Source organism: Somniosus microcephalus, chromosome 23 (assembly GCF_052327205.1).
Source record: "Somniosus microcephalus isolate GS21.2 chromosome 23, FLI_Smic_1.0, whole genome shotgun sequence".
Lineage (NCBI taxonomy): Eukaryota > Metazoa > Chordata > Chondrichthyes > Squaliformes > Somniosidae > Somniosus > Somniosus microcephalus.
This window is the reverse complement of record NC_141009.1, coordinates 19,864,628-19,882,902: the sequence shown is the minus strand read 5'-3', so window position 1 is coordinate 19,882,902 and position 18,275 is coordinate 19,864,628. Positions and strand designations below refer to the sequence as shown.

At 41.7% G+C, this 18,275-nt stretch overlaps 1 protein-coding gene across 3 annotated transcripts in view; it reads right to left on the bottom strand.

The window, feature by feature from the left end:
- LOC147101722 (disabled homolog 2-interacting protein-like) overlaps nt 1-7,547 on the bottom strand; it is an 824,147-nt gene extending 816,600 nt beyond the window's left edge. For 2 of the 3 annotated variants that reach the window (XM_085965569.1, XM_085965573.1), the window contains exon 1: nt 7,145-7,547. In XM_085965569.1, coding sequence (XP_085821695.1) covers nt 7,145-7,220 — 76 coding nt within the window. In that variant the 5' untranslated portion in view covers nt 7,221-7,547. The remainder of the gene's footprint in view (nt 1-7,144) is intronic. The other variant, XM_085965570.1, reaches the window with a different exon arrangement.
- Nucleotides 7,548-18,275: the final 10,728 nt, after the last annotated feature.

Here is an 18,275-nt window from a genome sequence, read left to right as displayed (position 1 = left end):
TCCCTTCTCCTTGGAGGCGAGAAGGGATTACATCCACTTTATGCCTGTTAACAGGTAGTTAACAGGCAGAAAATAGGATTATTCCCTTTTTGCCCTCACAAGTGCGGGCTTCCCGAAGGCTCCAAAACCCGCCAGCAAGGCGAGGCGAGTAGTGGGTCTGCGGGGGTCTGAGGGGTCCAAAAGTGTGCTGTGGAGGTGAGTGATGGGTGCAAGTGTGGAGAGGGGAGTATGAGGTAAGTGCAAAGTGTTAGAAAAAGTGTACTTACTTTTGTTTCTTCCTGCAGGCTTCAGTCAGTGGGTATGCGGAGAGTCTCGCACCTCCGCGGTAGAGAGGACAGATGGCCGTCGCATTCTCCAGTGCAACAACCATCTCATTTCTGCAAAAGAAAGACGTTTGACGAGGTCTTGAATTCAAGACCTCATCAAACTACAGAGAATGTCACTGTTTGACAACTTCACAGAGCTGTCAAACGATGACAATTCATCGAAATGTCATATATTCTCTGCAACCGGCTTTCCCTTAATTGGCGGTCAATCAAGGGAAAACAGTGCGAGATATGGGAACTATACTTGGTGAGGAGAGATAGCAAAGTCACAAATTTCAAACAATGAAGGAGTTACAGTACTGGCATCAAAAGTTATGAGGTTGCTCCAACAGATAGCACGCAAAATATTTTGTTCACTACAAATCTATATAATTTACCATTTGACAATGCATGTGTGTACTAATCTGATAACATACAAATGTTCTACTGTAAATTCATCATGAAGTTCTTTAAGATTTCTATTTCTACAAATCAGCCTGGAACATCAAGGATTCAAAGGGGCAACTCATGCATCACTAAGAACCAGCAGCAACACCACTGTTTATCATAGAAACATAGAAGATAGGAGCAGGAGTAGGCCATTCGGCCCCTCGAGCCTGTTCTGCCATTTAATGAGATCATGGCTGATCATCCAAATTCAGTCCCTGCTTTCTCCCCATATCCAGTGATCCCTTTAGCCTTAAGAAATATATCTAATTCCTTCTTGAATATATTTAATGAATTGGCCTCTACTGCCTTCTGTGGTAGAGAATTCCACAGGTTTACCACTCCCTGGGTGAAGAAATTCCTCCTCATCTCAGTCCTAAATGGCTTACCCCTTATCCTTAGATTGTGACCCTGGTTCTGGACTCCCCCGCCATCGGTAACATCCTTCCTGCATCTAGTCCTATTAGAATTTTATAAGTTTCAATGAAATCCCCTCTCATTCTTCTAAATTCTAGCGAATATAAGCCTAATCGACCCAATCTCTCTTCATACATCATTCCTGCCATCCCAGGTATCAGTCTGGTGAATCTTCGCTGCACTCCCTCCATGGCCACAAGTGTAAGCATAAGAGTATGTTCCAGTGTCTGAGCACATAACACTCCCAGTGAAGCCAATATATGCAGATATATTCTTTAAAATTTTAAGACAACAAAGGCCACAAGTACTGAAAAAATATTCATTGCCAGGTTCACTCCATCTTGATGATATAACAGCTTTAAGTCTCTGATGCATATAGGATAGCCAATATTTGGATCGGTATCCAGACTGCTCTCAGCCTGGAAGCTCCTCCAACCCCAATATTGGAATGCTTGAAAACGTCAGCCAGAATGAAAACTCTCGTCAGCACCTAGCCTGTCGGTGGCAAGTCCAAGTCACATACCCATTTAGCGGAGGACAGAAGCCAGTACAGTATACCCTATGAGGTAGTAATTTAATGCCCTGAAGCACGTAGCTGGTCCATAGCACATCCTACTCAATCCTCCAGCTGTGCCACCAAACACACAAAAAGCATGAAATTAACTAACTGAGCACACAATGACGACTATTTGGGTATCTCAGAATGCAAACATAAACACTAAATAGAATACATGACAAGATAGTTGTAAATATAAATTGTACTAAATATTTTGTATTGTTTTCATTACATTTAATGCAATTCATACAGGCTATTTACAAACAAATATCTAATTTCTATGATAAACAAAGTAACAAGCACAAAAGGCATATATTTTAAATCCAGATTTGCATATGACCACTTGGTCTGGCTTTGAAGAATATGCACCTACAACTATGGTGGGTGCTCTTCTGAATTCTCCTTTCTTGGTCTTTCACTGTCTTCCACATTGTCCTCGAGAATATAGATTTTCTCCGGGAATAAATCTGATGATGGAAAATAAATTCAGCTGTATGGTTTCTCTATTCTCTTTTAGGGAAGATGTATGCCGAAATAAGATATGGGCTAATTTCCCTTGCTGCTGCAAATGTATCATCTGCATGAGCAGGCTCTTGTACTGCAGCATCCTTTGTTGTTAAAGTGCACATTCTTTCTTGCGGAAGATTCATACCAATGCTACAGTATTGGTGTAAGAATCAGCAGATTATGAATATCCAGCATATGTTTGTTTTGTGGAGCATACTGCAGAGCACTACCTCCCCCTCCCCGCCACCCGCCCTTCAATCCAGCCAAAAGAAATGTACTTAGAACATTCCAAATATTCCTTCCATCACTGACCTCAGAGCTTGACAACCATTATTAATCATTATGGCCATATTCTGTGAGGATCTACGGATTGTGTAAGTCATTAGCTGTGACTTAATGCCGCATCCATAATCTCCAAGAATCCAATCACAGTGCATCATCCTTCCCTTAACAAGCTTTATTTAAAAAAGGACCCCAAAAGATCTGCACATTCAAAAACAAAAATATTTTGCATACTACATTCTTGATTTATGCATTCATAAATCTGTCTTCTGAAAGGCTTTACCCACAAATCTGAACCAGCGGAGAAGCAGTGGCTAAAACATCCTAAGTGAGTCCTCCATCATCAACATGGCTGATCTGCTGTCATGAAAGCTACTGACCTCACACAGTTATACTCAATGATGGAACTGCCACTGCAATGTGAAGAGTTCTATTTCATTCTATTGACAAGGACATACCAATAAGTCATTTTCTGATATGTTTGATGGCTCTCCAACGGATGTTGAAAAGTCAAAGAGTCCCACGTTGCACAAAATAATTTCTCAAATCACACATTTACAAATAAATGATCACTCCGCTCCAGTTCAACCATTTCAATTACAATACTGAATATCAACATTCTTTTTAAATATTCATTCTTTGGATGTGAGCGTCGTTGGCAAGGCCGGCATTTATTGCCCGTCCCTAGTTGCTTAATTTAAGTGTAGCAGTCAAAATTGGAACAATGTAATAATCATAATCTAACCATCGTCAAAGAACTGCTCATTCTGGTGCACAAATAACTACTCTAGTTTTGAAAGAATTTAGTTACTATATTTCTCGAGGCTGAATTTTCTGCTTTGCACAATACTGCAAAACTTATTGTTGAGTGTCTGTGAAATAGAAGGAAAGGGAAATACAATAATGATTACACAAGGGATGTTTCCAGTGAAGCTACAAATAGATTTGCAAAATCAATCAATATACCATAATTATGCTTTCCAAACACAAGTATTTTTAAAATATTGCAGCACGCCCCCATGGTTGAGCCAGTTACTAACAAGGGCCCAGATTTGATCCTTGATCCATATTGTTAGCTGATTTCACCCAGAGTAGTAATTGCGATGCTGAGAATGCCCTTAGGCTAGGAAAAGGAAAACCAGCTAGGATTCTCATTTCTGATCACTACTGAGCGATCCTTGCTAGAAAATATGCGCATTGAAACATAGAAAAAAATGTCAGACAGAAAAAGACCAGAATCCATCTAGCCTGGCATACAATCGTGATGCCCTATGCATCACAATTCAGACACTCCCTACCCAGCAGGAGCCATGCAATCTCCTGGGAGAGGAGGCAAATCTGGAAAATTCCTCTCCAACCCTCCCAGGCGACCGAAACTACTCCAGGAGACCACACTGACCGTGACTTGTATTACTTGGCACCTACTGTCCGCATTACGCAACCTCCAAACCACCAGGAACTGGTCCAGCACCCCCTTAAAGGCATACAGTGAATCAGCACTCACCGTCCATGCCGACAACTTCTTCCATAGGTCTTCTATTCTCTGGGAAAAGAACCACCTAACATATAACCTAGTTCTACTCTTTTGTAACTTATAAACAGAACCCCTAGTCCTCACCAAACTATCCAATTGAAATAATTTGTCAGTGAACATAATTTAGTCCTTTAATTATTTTATAGACCTCAATCAAATTGCCCAAGCCTTCACTTCACTAAAGAATATAGACCCAGCTTTTTAAGCCTATCTGGGTAGCGGAGGTGTTTTAAACTGGGAATCAATCTTGTGACCCTCCTCTGAACCCTTTTCAAAGCCTCAATTATCACCCACAATGATATGGAGGGGATCAAAACTGGACACAGCATTCCAAATAAGGCCTAACCAAGGGCAAAATGGTATGTTCCATTTTATCTTGAATAATTGCTGTGATTATCTCTCTGCCGAGGTGTGATAAATGGCAGTTAGAAAGATTACCTGTAATCATCTGGCATTATTCTCTGACTATATAAGCTGTGTCTTTATGCATCTCTCCACTTCACCTGACAAAGGAGCAGCGCTCCGAAAGCTTGTGATGTCAAATAAAACTGTTGGACTATAACCTGGTGTTGTGTGACTTCTTACATTTGTCCACCCCAGTCCAACACCGGCATCTCCACACCATGAAATCTTTAGATAGTTATGAACTATATTTCCTAAATTACAACAGTGACTACACTTAAAAATAAAGTACTTTGTTGACTGTACAGCGCTTTGGGATGTCCTGAGGCGCTATATAAATACAAGTCTTTCTTTCTTTACGATAACAAGATTTTTTCTTTCTCCACAGCCTTCAGTTCTGTTCCCTGTAGTTTTTATATATTAAACATTGGTCCTGCCCACATGCATAATATTGCACTCGTCTAAGTTAAATACCATTTGCCAAACATGGGCCCATTCCCCCAACACATCAAGATCTGCTTGAAGTAGTTTACACTCTTCCACAGTCCTAACACTTGCATAGATCTTTTATCATCCACAAACTTGCAGATCATTCCCTCTATACCTAGGCATTAATAAAGATAGTAAAAAGCAAATGCCCCCATACAGTACCACCTCCTGTGGGACACCACTGGAAACTAGTCTCCAAGCAGATCTACAGTCATTGATAATAACTCTATGCCTACCAGCATGTAGCCAATTCTTAATCCCCTGTAGCAGCTTCCCACTAATTCCACAAGATTCTATCTTGTAGAGCAATCTATTGTGAGGTACCTCATCAAAAGCTTTCTGAAAATCCAGGAAGACTACATCTACCGGGCTACCCTCATCTACTAAGCTAGTGACTGCTTCAAAAAATTTGATCAAATTAGCAAGACATGATCTTCTTCACCAAAAGCCGTGATGAATGTCGCTGATGACTCCTTCGCTATCTAGTATCTAGGTCACAATATAGAGCATCTCTTATGATCCCTTTGAGCATCTCATCTCAAATATGTGGATGTTGGATGAAAACAGGATTGAGCATTGCTGCAGTAACTCCCCCCCAATATCACATAGCCTGTCAACACTCATTATCCAGGCTCACAAATGAATAGTAGCCATTTAGGCAAGGTACTGAAGGATGACTGGCATCCATGGAACCATACTGCAGTAATCAGCCAACATCTTCAGGACGGGAGGAGTGAACACTGGCAAACAGAAAAACTCAAATTGAGGGTATACAATTGATTAAGAACATTGTGTACAGCAAGATAGAACTGGGTATCTACTAAAGCATTAATACAGCAAGAACCTTACCAAGACTTCATTCAATACTAAACAGATCAGTGGTTATTGCGTCATTAGTCTGCTGTTGATTGATTTTAGTACTTTGCCCAGTTGATGAAGCTTCCCAATGTTTTAACAGAGGCTAACATATTTGATGACTAGCAAACAAGCTAAAGCAATGGACAATATGCTGGATAAAACTGAAAATTTCACTTCTGTTAATCAAACACAGAAATATATGGATCGTCAATGTTCTTTAGTTACACGCGCAAAATCTTTTGCAATCAGCTATTGAACATCATGCCCAAAACAGGGTCAAGGAAACAAATAGCAAAACAACTTTCCAAAACAAAACAATACTGCCAACACCTGAAGCTTGTTCCACCTGTAAGTGTTCTTTACACCTTGCATGCACCATGCCAGAGTCTATACATGCCCCTATATCCAACTTGCACACTTAACACCACACCCACAACTTACTTGCCCCACCTAAACATGCTCTATGCATTTTCCGTAACTCAACAATGTGCTTGCACTTATTCTTCATCTGTACAAACAGGTCTTCCCAAACCAGCCTATATACTCATTATATTAAGCACACATTCTCCACACACTGTCCACAATTGCATATTCCCTAAAACTGATGTCCACAGTGCTGACACGTTCATGTCCAATTTCAGGTGCCGTACCCTCTTGGTTCTCAGCTCACAGGCAGCCTATCCGGGCTTTTTTTTTAACAACATGCACATCAGGTACCATTCACATCCAATCCACACATACGCACTCTGGCTTTTCCCCACCATGCTAGTACCTGTACGTGCCCCATCCAGCGCACACACACACCCACCTATGGTTCACACCCCTCTTGCACACACCCTTCCCACCGCGTGCTCCGCGCACACCTCGCACGTGCCTCCATCTGGCGCCCAACAAGCGCGGAAAGAAAAACCAAGTCCGTCAACTCTGGAAAATTACACCAGAAACTAATATAAATAAATCAATTGTAATTTACTTCTCGACCCCAAAATCAATGACATTTTAAAATCAAAATAGAACAGGGACCGGTGGACTTTTTTAAAGTACATATTCACGTCGTTATTCCGTTTATTTTTGAATATATTTAAAAAAACTAATTTTTTTAATGACAGAACAACTTTTTTTTGGTGTTTTCATTGATTTTTTTTTTTTGAGAGACCGGGATGAAATCGGTGCGCCAAAAGATCGAGACAACTGCTGCACCTGTCCACCCCGCGCCTGGCTCGGCAGAAAGTTTGGGGTGAGGAAATTCTCACGGTTGGTGGTGGAGGTCGAGAGAGATGGCGATGGCGGGGTCGGGGGGTGTGGAGAAGAAGTCTTGAGTCTATAATTCTCCTGGACAGGACTCACCGTACACTCGCAGCCACCCCTGGTGTAAACTGGCAGCAAAGTAGAGGAGCGAGTCCACGTCGATGATCGCCTCCATCGAACCGCTACCAGCGCCGAGCCGAGCGGCCACTCCGCCGACCTCTCCTCACATCCCCGCGCCGACAACTAACGGTCCCCGCGCCGTCCTGTCGCATCTACACCCAAACACCTCATCGCCTATAGATTTTTTTCCAAAACTTATGTATTATTTTTTTTCTCCACCCCGGTAATTTTTTAAAAAACGGACACAACTTTTAAAACGATTCCCCAACGGCCCCGGTCACAAAGTCCTGATTTTGTTTTTTTTGTTTTTTGTTGAATTAAATCACCTGGCTTCGTGCTTCGAGAGGACGGAGTGGCACGCCTTCCCGCTCAACCTGAGTGGAGGAGGCGGAATGACTGACAGCGGCGCCGCCCATTCACAGGAGGGATTTACGTTGGATTGACAGCCGCTCCAGCCAAACGGAAGCCGGGCTCCGGGTGATTGGCAGCCACCTCGACCACACAGAAATGCAGAGGGAATCTGAGCAACCAATCAGTGGTCGGGAGGGGGGCGGATCCGACGTGCCAAGGAGAGGAGAAAACTGTTCGCAACTCGAGTGGGCTGGATTGGGTTCATTTGACATTGGTGCAGGTTAAATGTAATGTTAATATTTTCCACGAAACCACTGCAGGCTGCAATCAGTCGTGTTTCTGAAGCATGATGCATTGATGAAATTATATACAATTTCTCAACGCTGGGGTAATACGCTTTGATTTAAAAACCAAAAGCAAATTTTGAAGTTTATAGAACGCAATCTCTATAAATGGAGGGAGCTACCCTATCAACCCCAGTCTGATAAGGGGAAATAATGGATAAATGAAAGTCCCCAAATTGCACTGCTGTTCTGAGTTTTGAATGTGCTGCCTGCCTGTCCCCACCTACCAGGTTCAGTCCCTTTCAGCAGCAGTCCCCTCTATTGTTACGCGGAAGCACCTGGGAACTGTATTAATAAGGACTCAATTTCGACTGCCCTCTTGTTTGCGCACTGCAAACTAAAGGTGGCATAGCAAACGATGTTGGAGAATAGATTTGCAAACCGAGTCTGCATCATGAAATGCACCGTCAATGCATTTTTATCACTGCACAAAGCATGTCAAATTCAGTCCATAGTTTATAATCTGGCTGCTGAAAAAAAACCACTCGGGAACATAGGAACAGGAGTCGGCCAATCAGCCCTTCGCGATTCAATTAAATCATGGCTGATCTGTATCTTAACTCCATTTACCCACCTTGATTTCATATCCCTTAATACCTTTGCCTAACAAAAATCTATCTCAGTTTTGAAATTTTCAGTTGACCTAGCTAGAGCAGCTTTTTGGGGAGAGAGTTTCAGAGGACGTATACTGCAAGGCAGTGGTGTATAAAAAGTACAGCATTCAGAGTGATGTCATTCTAATAACTCACAGGCACCACAAACTCAAGTGCCTTATATTAATGATACAGCTACTTGTAAGCTATTCTGTGCAGGTGCATTCTATCTGTACACGATGTATAAAATGTAACTTTATTATAGTTTTAAAATGTAAAAATGAATGGAGACTGTCTAGTAGTCGCTATCATTTGCTCCCTGCATAACAATGTTCACATTTGATTGATGTTATAAAAAATGTTTAGTTTGAAGAAATACGCCATTTTGATTATTTTAATGAAACTATATGTGTTATTCCATATAACAAATAGCTAGCAGGGATTTTGAAGGAATAACTAAATCTCAAGGATTTTTGTTGATATACATGAACAATTGAAGGTTTGCTCTAACTGTTCTGACGGACCCAATCTATTGAATTATTGCCTTGTAACTCACTGTCAGCTGTCTATTATTCTACATTAGTGGAATTGTCCTAGAGTTATGCAGTAGTAACAGGTGTAGGAATATTTAATATTATAAAAACATTATTAAACTTTAATTGCAACCCTACCCCTGAAAAATGTTGTGTTGTCCAGGTGTTTGTTGCTTGTACAGGGTATAACAAAATATGTGAAGTGCAGTTCCAACCAAATGGACTTGCTGCTGGGAGCTATTCTGGATTTTATTCTATAACTCATTTACAAATAAATGATATATAATAGAACTAAATAAATTAAAAATCTGGTGATAAATAATGGATAGATTATAACATTATTGTACTTGGGAAAAATCAACAAACTTCAGGCAACCATCAACAACAACAACAACTTGTATTTATATAGCACCTTTAATAAGAACAGAAGAAATAGGAGCAGGAGTAAGCCATTTGGCCCCTCGAGCCTGCTCCGCCATTTGATGAGATCATGGCTGATCTGATCTTGGGCTCGGCTCCATTTCTCTGCCCGCTCCCCATAACCCATTACTCCCTTATTGTTCAAAAATCTGTCTATCTCCACCTTAAATATATTCAATGACCCAGCCTCCACAGCTCTCTGGGGCAGAGAATTCCACAGATTTACTACCCTCAGAGACAAAATTCCTTCTCATCTCAGTTTTAAATGGGTAATTTTTTTAAATTAAAATAATTTTTATTTTATTAAAATAAGTTTTAATGTAGTAAAATGTCCCAAGGCGCTTCACAGGAGTATTATAAGACAAAACATTTAACACCCATCATTTAATTTCAGATCATATTCAGCTTTAAAACAAAATTATATTTTACTGGGACAAAATCACTTTTATTAACTTCAGTGGACACAAAATTGTATGACAGTCACAAGAAATATGAAAATATTGCTGCAATCATCTCAATTAGATCTGTTCATATTTGGTGCATTTTTTAAAAAGTGACTGATTTCAACTTTCTTATGACTGACCAACACCAGGAAATTGCATTAAAAAAATTGGGGTTCACCAGTTACAAGAAAGTTGAAGTGCTTTTGCTGGGCTTCTTGTACTTCATTGGAATCATGCCGAATTCTGTTTTCTAAACTAAGTTTTCTGGGTTGGAAAGAGTCTCCCCTCTTTTTTGTGACATCAACCCCGTGCATTATCCAACATCCAGCAAACTATATTTTCTGTGAGTATCTCTGTATCTTTTTTCTAAAAAAAAAAGTCCATAAAAATATTGGTGATTTTCTGAATATTTGTTTAAATAACAAGTGCTGATGACAATATTGGAGGAACTGACTGGGAGGAGTCAGGTGACTCAGACAATATGCAGGAAGTGAATTAGCATGTACAATTGAATGATAAGTTTGTGAATCATGCTGGGTTAATGACTGTAACTACTGAGATTGATTCGGCTCCATCACCACACTGATGGGCTTAGTAGTTACTCCAGCTTTTCAATCATTCAGGATGTCGTTAGCACAAGCTTCAGCAAAACCAGACAGGGAAAAAATAGTTTTATAATGTTTTTTTCGTTTAGATGGCATGCGATCCCTTTATTATCGCTCCAGTTCCCTGGTTTCCCAGACCATGTGCAGACTGTGACAGAGGGGAAACAGGCAGATGATCTTCTCCCAGGCTTCTGCTAATGTTGCTCTGAGTGAGTTAGCAATGCAATACTGCTCAAGAATGCCTCTGGTTTTTACAACCTATGGTGGAAAGACCATGAGCTTCAACAAAGCACCTCCCTACTGCAGAATGGGTGAGATTAGTAACTCAGACTTTTCAGTCACTAAACACACTTGGTGTGCTCTTAAGTCATACAACAAATTGCATTTATTTAATACTTTGACCTAAGAAATGTCCCAAAGCACTTCACAAATGGGTGTAAGGAAAATGGATGCTAAGCCATAAGCTCGAAATTAGAATGGGTGAGCAAAAGCTTCTCAGAGATGGATTTTGAGAATTTTTTTTTAATGAAAAGGTGAAGGGAAAAGCAGAGAGCTTTAGAGGAGTTCCAAAGTGTAGGACAGAAGCAGCTTAACGCTGTGCCACCAATGGTAGGGTGAAAGAAGGGCGAGACACACAAAAAACTGGTGAGAGGAATGCAGCATTCAGGGCTGGAGGAGATTGAAGAGATGGGTTGTGACAAAGACGGATTTATTGACAAAGATTTTAAATTTCATGGCCCAGAAATTCGGGTCTCCACGGGTGAGTACGCACGGGGTACTCAACCGTAGGCCCAATGGAAGTGCCGGTTTCCTGCATGCACTGCGCATGCGCGGGAAACTGGCACTTCCATTCCTCTGAACGAAGAGGTTCAGAGGTCGAACGCGTGCGCGGGAGAGGCTGCGCGTGCACATCAAACTTAGGTTTTTTTTACAGGTTTTCCCGGGAGGGTAAGCCTGCAAAAGTTAGAAATGTAAAAAGCAGGCGTAAGGCCTGCTTTTTACAAGGTTAAGTGGTGAATTAATTAAAATTAAAACATTTTTTCCACAGGTTTATTATTTTTAAATACTTTAAAGCAAGGTAAGTTTATTTTTAGCCCCGTTAGAAAATAAAATTATTTTTTTCAAAAATTTAAATTATTGTTTAAAATAGTTATTGCATGTAATTTATAGTTTATTTTAAAAATGGGATTAAAAAAAAAAAATTATTTGAAGATTTGGTGCTATTTTGGGGCCGTAGTATTTATAAGTCTTGACAGCACTTCCTGTCAGACTTATGAATGGAGCATTCCCTGCTCCGATTGGCTCCCCATGGCCCACGTGATCCCAGGGGACGCATCGAAGTAACTGCGCCCCTGGGATACACAAACACTGCGCGCCGGCAGCTGGACCAGGCCCCGGATCGGAATTCCACGGTGGCCCAGAGCTCAACGGCCGGCACGCAAGGTAAGTGCAGATCGGGGGCTTGCACCTGCGGGAAGCCCCCGACCCGAATTTCTGGGCCAATGTGTTGGGTGATGGGGGAGCCAATATATCTCAGTAAGGATGGGATGATAAGCAAGCAAGACTGGCTTATATATGGCAAAGTTGTGGAGAATCTGGTGTTTTTGGAGGTTGGGAGGTCAAAACTGAGAGTATCAGAATAGTTGAGTCTGCAGGTGTCAAATGCATCAATAAGGGGCAGAGGGGCTCAAGTCGGAGTGGAGGCAAGCAATGTTGCAGAGGTGGAAGTAAGCAGTATTGATGAAGGATATATGGGGTTTAAAGCTCAGCTCATGATCAAACAGGACACCAAGGCTGTGACTAGTCTGGTTCAGCCTGCGTGAGTGGCCAGGGAGCTGGATGAAGTCAGTGGCAAGGAAAGAGAGTATGTGGCAGAGCCCAAAGAAAATGACTTCAGTCTTCATAATGTTAAGCTGGTGTTAGTTGTAACTCATCCAAGACTTGGACAAACAGTCTGATAGCACAGTGAGGAGGTCAAGAAAAGAGAGGTACAGTTAGTGTCATCAGCATGTCAAGGCTGACCCGGTGCCTTTAAATGATGTCAGCAAAGTGCAGTATGTAGATAAGTTATAGCAAGTGACCAAGGATAGATTCTTGAAGGACCCTGGTGATGATGGTGCACGGGAGGAAAGAGAAGCTATTGCTAGAGATGCACTGGCTGTGTTTGGATAGGTGGGACTGGAGCCAAGCAAGGGGAATCCCATGGAACTGGACAACAGATGAGAGATTATGGAGGAGGATTTGGCCAACCATATCAAATGCAGCTGTAAAGTCAAAAAGGATAAAGATACAGTCTCACAGGTTCTTCAAGAATTTGGACAGGGTAGATTTGGAGCTGGAAGAAGGGCGGAAACCAGAGTGAAGGGATTCAAAGAGGAAGTTTTGGACATGGAGTAAGAAAGCAATGATACATTAGCAAACAGAGATGGCGCAGCAGTTGGAGAGGATGAATGGGTTGACGCTGGACCTTTTGAGGAAGGGGGTGACGATAGCAGCTATACAACAGGAAGGTCTCATATTCAATCCCCAATTTGTGCTTTTAGTCAATTTCAGCTGGGGCACCAGCGGAGCGCTACATTTGAAATCCACATCCCCAGGTTAGGAAGATTTTTTTTTTTTTATATAGGCGAGGTTCCCATTTCCTGTTTCATTATTTAATCTACTTTAGTGAAGTAAATGACAGTGAAGAATATAAATGAATATAGCTTGGATGCTTATTTTTCTGATTTTAACATTGATGGACAGCTATTAGTGGTACAGGCATGCTTAGATTTGCAGAAAGAGAGGCACCCCTCGGTACTTATAGACAATGGATTACTTTTATTCATTTGTTTGATATACATGATTTTTGACTTAATAAGAAAATGTTGTGTGGGTAGTTTAAAAAAAAAAGGATGTGGAGTGTCAGGCTCACACCAATTATAGCCGTGGCTTATGACTCTACTGTCAATCACCCTGCATGATTACCCCATATCATTATGCACAGGCACTGGGAATGTAAATAATGCCGTCATCTTAAATCACTTGTTCACATGGATGATTGTACAAAACTATCACACGCTTGCCCAAGATGCATTACAGTGGATAAGGGTGCAGATGTATTGATGCATGCTCTCTAATTGCTGTGGCTTCTAAGAAGATTCGTCATGAGATCTTCAAAACATCTTGAAAACCTCTAACCAGGCACAGGTCAAGTTTTAAGAAGAGGACTGTACACAAGAACTAATGAGAAATTTGTAAACATTTAAAATTTTTAAAGTATTTTAAAAAGTTCTCACCTCTGCAGCTGAGCATTTAAAAACATATTAGGTATTTTCTCTCCATTTCTCCTTTTTTTGATTTCAGATGACTTGCTCCCGGGTCTGTACAAATGTTGCCCTGAAATCAGCTGTTACAAGTTAAGAGCATCTTGCAGGACTCTTCCTCCTGCCCCCAATGGATAAATACCTGGACAGTGCTCAACAACTCTGTACAGCATCATGGCGGAGATGATGATTATATTCTGATATCCAATAGTATCTACCTAATTTGTGTTGAAATTATTTACACAGACATTATATTTACACTTCTTTTATTTGAACCTTGGAAGTTTCTTCTGGAATTGTATTGCATGATTTTCCACCATCACCTTCTGTGACCCAGCACACCCAGAAAATCTGAAGCACCCATTAAGGTACATGAACAGCTGGGTAATGTAGATTAAGTCAATAGTCTGGTTGCTGTTTCATACCATCTGCTAATGTCCTTACACTGATACCTAGTTCTTCCTGACAAAAGGAATCCTTAGGCTGAAGATGGACGGCTGCTCTTCCTTCACTGGGACATTGCCTTCCAGAAGGCTGTACCTGTGCACCAATAGACTACAAAGAGAAAGGAAAGTAAGTTATACAAATGCAGCCATTATTTGAAAAAGGGTATTTTCAAAAATGTATTTATGTGAATGAACATTCTCCTGTGTAGCTGGAGGGCATTCTCAATGTAGTTGGTGTTGAAATGAGCACTTCTACAATAGGGGCCAGCAGCCAAACATCTAGGCTATCTTTTCTGCATCACACACCAGCAGGACTGAGACCTGGAACTCAGTAATGTGCGGGAATTAAATCTGGATACTCTATTATCTTGGCATATACATTGGTGGTCCAATATGCTATGCCATTGCAACAACCTTTAGTCACCTGCACAAAATTTAATTAACAGACTGGTGATTTCCTACTAAAACAGATGCATTAGTTTGTCATCAAAATCATGTCTGTCCAGCATTACAATATTGCTCGCACTACACAGAACTTTTTGAGATCCTCAACAGTCCGGCACTAAAGTTGATAATTAAATCCATCCATGTTCAGTTTAAATAATTACTGTTAATATTTACATTGTAAATTAATTCTACTGAAAACACAAACACATCACAAATGGTGAAATATTAAGGTTTTAAGTGTTAAACAATATTTTCACGTACATATGAACTCATATTGATCATTGTAGTAAAGTGACCAGTGATTTGGGGGCCGATTTCCATCTTCACCTCCAGGCAGGAACAAAGTGGTAGTGCGATGAAAATTGCAGAGCAACATTTAACAAACCATTCCGCTGCCACTCCAGCCACCGCCATTTTGATGGAAGCCTTGAAATGGGAGGCTCGGGTACGCACCAGAAACAGGCAGGCGCCTGATTAAACTATCCAGCTTGGAGGAGTCCTATATTGTCAATAGGGCCCCGATGCGATTTTCAAGTACCAATGGGCAGAGCATGCGCCGCGCACACTCCACCCATCGATACATGGCATTGAGCCACCAAACCAGCGGCTTCTTAAAGTGACTGCTGCAGGCTGCTGCAAAAAAGCCTCATGGGTAAGTTTTTAAAGATTGTTTTTGTGGGGCCCGGAGGAACATTGATGCAAAAATTGACCCCGATATCCGGCCTTCCCGGAATTGCTTTCCCCCCCACCTTTTACTTACCGTGACCAGCTTGGCTTCGTGGAGGAGCTGCCAGATTTCCCAATCTTTCCGATCAGTGAGTTGCCTACCAGCACTTGTTTATATTTATATGAGAAATGACCATGAAAATAGTTTGGGCTTCCAACCACTTCCATTGGACACAGGGCAGGCTGACTCCACCCGCCTCCTGCCCGATCGAAGCGGTCGCATGAAAATCTACGCCGTGGCCTTTGGTTTCAAGCACTGGAGTCAATCCGAATGGAATAATAGAAACATAGAAGATAGCAGCAGGAGTAAGCCATTCAGCCCCTCGAGCCTGCTCCGCCATTTAATGAGATCATGGCTGATCATCCAAATTCAGTACCCTGTCCCTGCTTTCTCCCCATATCCCTTGATCCCTTTAGCCTTAAGAAATATATCTAACTCCTTCTTGAATATATTTAATGAATTGGCCTCAACTGCCTTCTGTGGTAGAGAATTCCACAGGTTCACCACTCTCTGGGTGAAGAAATTCCTCCTCATCTCTGTCCTAAATGGCTTACCCCTTATCTTTAGACTGTGACCCCTGGTTCTGGACTCCCCTGCCATCGGGAACATCCTTCCTGCATCTAGTCTGTCTAGTCCTGTTAGAATTTTATAAGTTTCAATGAGATCCCCTCTCATTCTTCTAAACTCCAGCGAATATAAGCCCAATCGACCCAATCTCTCCTCATATGTCATTCCTGCCATCCCAGGTATCAGTCTGGTAAATCTTCGCTGCACTCCCTCCATGGCAAGAACATCCTTCCTCAGATAAGGCGACCAAAACTGCACACAATACTCAAGGTGTGGTCTCACCAAGGCCCTGTACAACCGCAGCAAGACATCCTTGCTCCTGTACTCGAATCCTCTCGCTATAAAGGCCAACATACCATTTGCCTTCTTAACCGCCTACTGCGCCTGCATGCTTACCTTCAGCGACTGGTGCACAAGGACACCCAGGTCTCGTTGCACTTCCCCTTCTCCCAATCTATTGCCATTCAGATAATAATCTGCCTTCCTGTTTTTGCCACCAAAGTGGATAACCTCGCATTTATCCACATTATACTGCATCTGCCATGCATCTGCCCAATCACCCAACCTGTCCAAATCATACTGGAGCTTCTCGGCATCCTTCTCACAGCACACACACCCACCCAGCTTTGTGTCGTCTGCCAACTTGGAGATATTATATCTAGTTCCCTCATCTAGATCATTAATATATATTGTGATAGCTGGGGTCCTCCTAGCACCGATCCCTGTGGTACCCCACTAGTCACTGCCTGCCACTCAGAGAAAGACCCGTTTATTCCAACTCTTTGCTTCCTGTCCGCCAACCAGTTCTCTATCCAAGTTAGTACCTTACCCCCAATCCCATGTGCTTTAACTTTACACACCAATCTCTTATGCGAGAACTTATCGAAAGCCTTCTGAAAGTCCAAATACACCACATTCACTGGTCCTCCCTTATCTATTCTACCAGTTATATCCTCAAAAAATTCCAGTAGATTAGTCAAGCACGATTTACCTTTTGTAAATCCATGTTGACTTTGTCCGATCCTGTCACTGTTTTCCAAGTGCTCTGCTATTACATCTTTTATAATGGACTCTAGCATTTTTTCCACTACCGATGTCTATAATTCCCCCTTTTCTCTCTACCACCTTTTTTGAATAGTGGGGTTACTTTAGCTACCCTCCAATCCATGGGAACTGTTCCAGAGTCTATAGAATTTTGGAAGATGACCAACAATGCATCTGCTATGTCTAGGGCCACTTCCTTAAGTACCCTAGGATGTAGATTATCAGGCCCTGGGGATTTATCGGCCTTCAATCCCGTCAATTTCCCTAACACCATTTCCCTACAAATACTGATTTCATTCAGTTCCTCCCTCTCATTAGACCCTATGTTCCCCGACATCTCTGGGAGGTTATTTGTGTCCTCCTTTGTGAAGACAGAACCAAAGTATGTATTTAATTGGTCTGCCACTTCTTTGAAGTTATAATTAAAAATTGCACACTTTATTGCCAATAGATTTTATAATTATTAAATAACAAATTTGTCTTTCACTTTTTTTTATTGAAATTCGTTAAGAGTAGCCCATGGGAATATTACAGCAAACTATTCATTAAATTATAACAGTAATTCTAAGAAAGCAAGAAATAAGGTGTCCTAAGTATTAATCAGTGATCAGAATTGCAATTAAGCAAAAAAGTCTTGTGCAAAATTGAATGTAATTTAAAATCTTAATTATCCTAAAATCCTTTAACACTAAATAAATGTAATATAAAAAAATTGCTCTCAATACTTAAGCTGAACATTTATCTTCAGCTCCTATATTTGTAAACACAAAGGCCCCGATTTTCCCCCAGCCATCGGGCGGGGTTTCAGGCGGGCAGGGGCTGAAAATCCCGAATTTGGGGGTCCCGACACCATCCCACCCAAAACCCCGCCCCACGTAAGTTTCAGGGGCGGCGGGTACCCGCCCCTATTTTGAGGGGTTTCGTGTGTGTTTCCCGACGGCTCCAAGCCATGCCAGGTTAGAGCAGGTGGGCCGTCGGGTTGAAGGAGTTGGAGGGGTCGCGATGTTGGCGCTCAGGTGAGTGATGGGTGCATGAGTGTAAAGGTAAGTGTGTTTGGTGTGTCTAAAGTGTGTAAAGAACTTTTACTTACCTGTACTTACCTTTACAGCCTTTCTTTCTGTAGCCGTTGGGAGCCCATCAATCAGCCGGAACTGAAAGCTGAATGGCTGCGATCTGTCAAAAGTGACAGCCTTCAGCTTTGAGTGCCGGTAAGAGTTCTAACTGAGTCTGTGCAGAATGACTCATGTCAGAACTCAGACTGTCAGTGTTTGGCAGCTTCAAACAG